At 34.1% G+C, this 4,179-nt stretch overlaps 1 protein-coding gene across 1 annotated transcript; it reads right to left on the minus strand.

Annotated features, from left to right (window-relative positions):
* Positions 1 to 1,358: 1,358 nt before the first annotated feature.
* LOC104900496 (CBL-interacting serine/threonine-protein kinase 12) lies at positions 1,359 to 3,690 on the minus strand. Its single transcript, XM_010687915.4, has 2 exons — positions 3,128 to 3,690; positions 1,359 to 2,726 (listed from the first exon to the last, which is right to left on the minus strand). Exons 1-2 carry the CDS (start codon positions 3,458 to 3,460, stop codon positions 1,611 to 1,613), a joined length of 1,449 nt encoding a protein of 482 aa, XP_010686217.2. The 5' UTR covers positions 3,461 to 3,690; the 3' UTR covers positions 1,359 to 1,610.
* Positions 3,691 to 4,179: the final 489 nt, after the last annotated feature.

Consider the following 4,179-nt stretch of genomic DNA (forward strand, 5'->3'; position numbering starts at 1 on the left):
TCCAACCCTTAATCCACCATCCAAGCAATATGAAGTTATAAATGAATTAAATTACAATGTCATCCGGTTAAAATGTGACACGTATCATAATTTCAACGTCATTAACTCATTTACTTATTATTGGCTCAAAGTGAACGGATGAAGCAATATGAAGTTATTAACAATAACAAAAATTAAACAACAATAAATTCATACTTCCTCCGTTCCATAATAAGTGAAACATAGGGATTGGGCACAAGATTTAATAAACATCACTTTCAAAAGCCAAAAAGTCATAAAAAACCCTTTTTATTATCAAAAGTAGGAGAGAGAAAAGCAAACCACACAAGTTTGTGATGGACACTCTTGTCATTTTGTCACTTTCTTTTATCCATTTAAGGTATGTTTCACTTATTTTGAAACGTTCTAAAATAGTAAGTGTTTCACTTATTATGAAACGGAGGAAGTATAATGATCTTTATAACAATAGTCCATTCCTATTAAACAAGTTGAAATTCAAGAAATTTCAGTCTAAACAAGCCAAGTTAAAAAAATATAAGTTGAGCTATATGAAACTAAGTAACAAAAGAAATAGCTAATCTTTTTATAAGCATATTAAGTAGAATAAAAACAAGATAAGAACTTTTCGCCGGACTCAACCTGTTAGGCACTATACACCTTGAAAGCAAGGTCGAAGCTATGTTGGGACCTAAGAGTGCTATAACTCCTGCTAAAATAGCGAAAACTTGAAAGACAATAAGCTAAGAAGATTAAGAAAATAAAAATGAAAGTATTTTGTCGATAACCTAGCTTCCTCTACAACTGTCAACTATATTTAGAATTCTTTGTTAAACTAGCTCCCTAATTCCTCCACAACCAAATCTGACTTCGTTCGCCCTATTTGAAAGTAGAGTTTGTCTTGTAAAAGACGGTCTACTTTTGAATTAAAATTAGACAATAGTAAGCCCAATATTAAAAAGAGAATTAGCCCAATAGTGACTAGTATAATTTCTTTTGGTGACTAGTTTAATTCATTTAGTGACTAGGTCTACTTTTATATTAAAATTAGACCGTCTCTTTTAATAATTTTTGTTGAAAGTATTGCGATAAAAAGAAAGATTAAACCCCAACAATAAAGTTGAAAGATACTTACCAGTTACTATTATGACAACAAGCTTAGGTTGGAAATTGGAATCATATAATAACATAGCGTAAATATATATAGATGGAGACATAGAGTATAAAATATAAACAAGATATATTATTATATAAAGTTATGATTACGAAACTTGAGTTTGGTCCACCCAAAAAAAAAAAAGTTACTGAAATTATAAAAAAAAACAAAAACAAAAAATAAAGAACTAGAGACAAACAAAAAAGAAAAAGAAAAGTTATACTCCATGTATATATTTTCCACTTTTCATCTTTAATTCTCAACCATACATCATCTACTCACCTAATAAACCCTCAATCCCAACCAAAAAAAAAAAAAAAATTCTCCCCCTAAAATAATATACTTCACATTTATCAACCAAAAAAAAACAATACTATATAATTGTAACATCATAATTCATACACCACATATTTTTTTCATAACAAAAAAAAAAAAAAAAAAGTAAAGGGTCACTAATTTACTCTGTATCCGACGGTAAAATCAAGGTATCATCACCACCAGTTACGGTTGTTGTTACGGTTGTTGTAGAAGAAGTATGATGATTAATGGAAAGATTTGCAAGTCCTGGTTTTAATTCACGGTTGCAAAACTCTTCATATTCACCTTTATCACCACCTTGTTTTTTAACCTCCACCACACATAAAGATGGTGTTAACTCAAATATCTCTGCTTGTAACGTCAATGGTCCTTTAGCACTTTCTCTTGAGCCTTCTAAATTCACTCTACAATCTTTTTTCCTTACAGTAAATGACACCACTTTAGCAATCTCTTCTAATTTTGTTATGATAGTCGAGACGGGGGCTCCTGATACAAATCGGGAGCCCTCATCTTCGCCTTCATCAAATAACCCCGACAAATCAAATCCTCTAGAAAACGATATTATATCGAATGCGTTTAAGCTAGCAGGACGTGGTAGTCCTGGTATAGGCCGTCTTTGTGGTTGATCGAACATAGACTCAGACTCAGACTCGGACATTGAATCTGTCTCGTCGAAATTACTACTAGTCTCATCGTCTTTAAACGTGCACATTTTATTGTCCTCTATGTAGAATTTAACGTGTTGAAAACCTTTTTTGAACCACTTATTTTCCATCACACATGGGATTGTTACCCGTGTCTCGGGGTTTGTGTCTAGTAGTCGTCGTAACAACTTAACTAAATCGGGTGAAAACCATCTAGGACAACGAAATTCACCTTTGTAGATCTTACGATACATTGACATTATATTTGGGTCATGGAATGGTAAATAACCAGCCATTAACACAAATAAAATGACACCACATGACCATATATCAACTTTTGCAGCTTCATATCCTTTTCTTGCGAGCACCTCCGGCGCAACGTACGCCGGGGTGCCGCAAAAAGTATGGAACAATCCATCTTGTTGGATTTGTTCCGAAACCGCACTCAACCCGAAATCGGACACTTTAAGATCACCATTCTCATCTAATAGAAGATTCTCCGGTTTTAGATCACGATGATACACACCTCTTGCGTGACAAAATCCTACCGCGGAGATTAATTGTTGGAAATACTTCCGCGCAACGTCTTCCTTCAATCGACCTTTCGCTACCTATTAGAGATGATTCATATATTATTTTGGGTAATGATATATGTGCCCTCTCAGGGCTACATATAAACATTAAATACATTTCTTTAAATGAAAAGAGTTTAAGAATTCTAGATACATTTTCACATCAAGTGAGTAATAAATGCTTGATTTGATATTTTATTTCTCTTTCAAGCACCTTATACATAACCCTAAGGTAAGGACAATGAATATCATTTTCCTATTATTTTTAACAATCGTCCTCTTATATGTTATATTCCCTCCGTTACATAATATAGTGTTGTTCAGAGGTAAAAGAGCATTAAATATATTAATAGCATTGCGGAAAACTATAATATGAGACGGAGGAAATATAATTATATTAATAGATATTGACTCATTGTATAACGGAAATCGAAAGATACCTTATTGAAGAGTTCGCCGCCGCGGACATATTCCATGACGAAATAGATTTTAGACTTGGTGGCCATGACCTCGAAGAGCTTAACAATATTGGGGTGGCGTACACGGCGGAGAATAGAGATCTCACGCTTGATATGAGCCATAAGACCACCTTTTAAGATCTTTTCTTTGTCAAGTACTTTAATTGCGACACTTTCGCCATTTTTGATGTGTTTAGCGTGATAGACCTTAGCAAAAGTGCCGTGGCCTAATAATTTGCCTACCTCGTACCGCCCCAGAAGAAGGGTGGGTTGAACATCCTTCTTCTTTGTTGGGGCGGTAGCGGCCGAAGCCATGGTAGACTAGGGAGAAAAAGAGATGAACTAGCAATCTGTTTTTTTTTTTTTTTTTTTTTGGTTTTGGGATGGATTGATTTGGTTTGGATTTTCCTGGGTTTTGGTTGTTTTTATTTGTTGGTGATGATAATGGGGGAAAATTGAGATTTGAGGTAGGAGAGAGAAAATGAAGAGAGTGGTGAATGGTGATTGATTTGTGTATTTGGAAGGTAGTTTACGGGGAAATAGGAGGAGTTTTGCTTTAAGTCTAAGGTGAGGAGAGAGGAAGTGGAAGGAGATAGGTTAACGGTAACGGCGTATAACTTTTATACTGTAGTATATACTTCCTCTGTTCCAAAAAGATGCTATGCTTAGGGATGATAAGTTGATAACGGATCGGACTTGGATCGGATTATGCATTATACGACTCCGACCCTACAAGAAGTCTAATTTTAAATACGAGCCTGACTCCGACATCCGACTCTGAAAATTCGAATCCGACACAACTTAAAATTTGGACATCCGACTCCAAATTCGATCCGACTTAAAATCCAAACACCCGACTTAATATTCGAACATCCGAATCTGATCCCACTTTTTTTCTGCTCATTTTTTATAATAGAATAGTTTTCTATAATACAATAATCTATTCATTACAATTTATTTTAGTAATCATATGGAAATCTTATATAGTACAAATATCTAAATATTACTATTATTTTTAACAGTCATTTCTTCAA

The sequence above is a fragment of the Beta vulgaris genome, chromosome 8 (genome assembly GCF_026745355.1).
Source record: "Beta vulgaris subsp. vulgaris cultivar EL10 chromosome 8, EL10.2, whole genome shotgun sequence".
Taxonomy (NCBI): Eukaryota; Viridiplantae; Streptophyta; class Magnoliopsida; order Caryophyllales; family Amaranthaceae; genus Beta; species Beta vulgaris.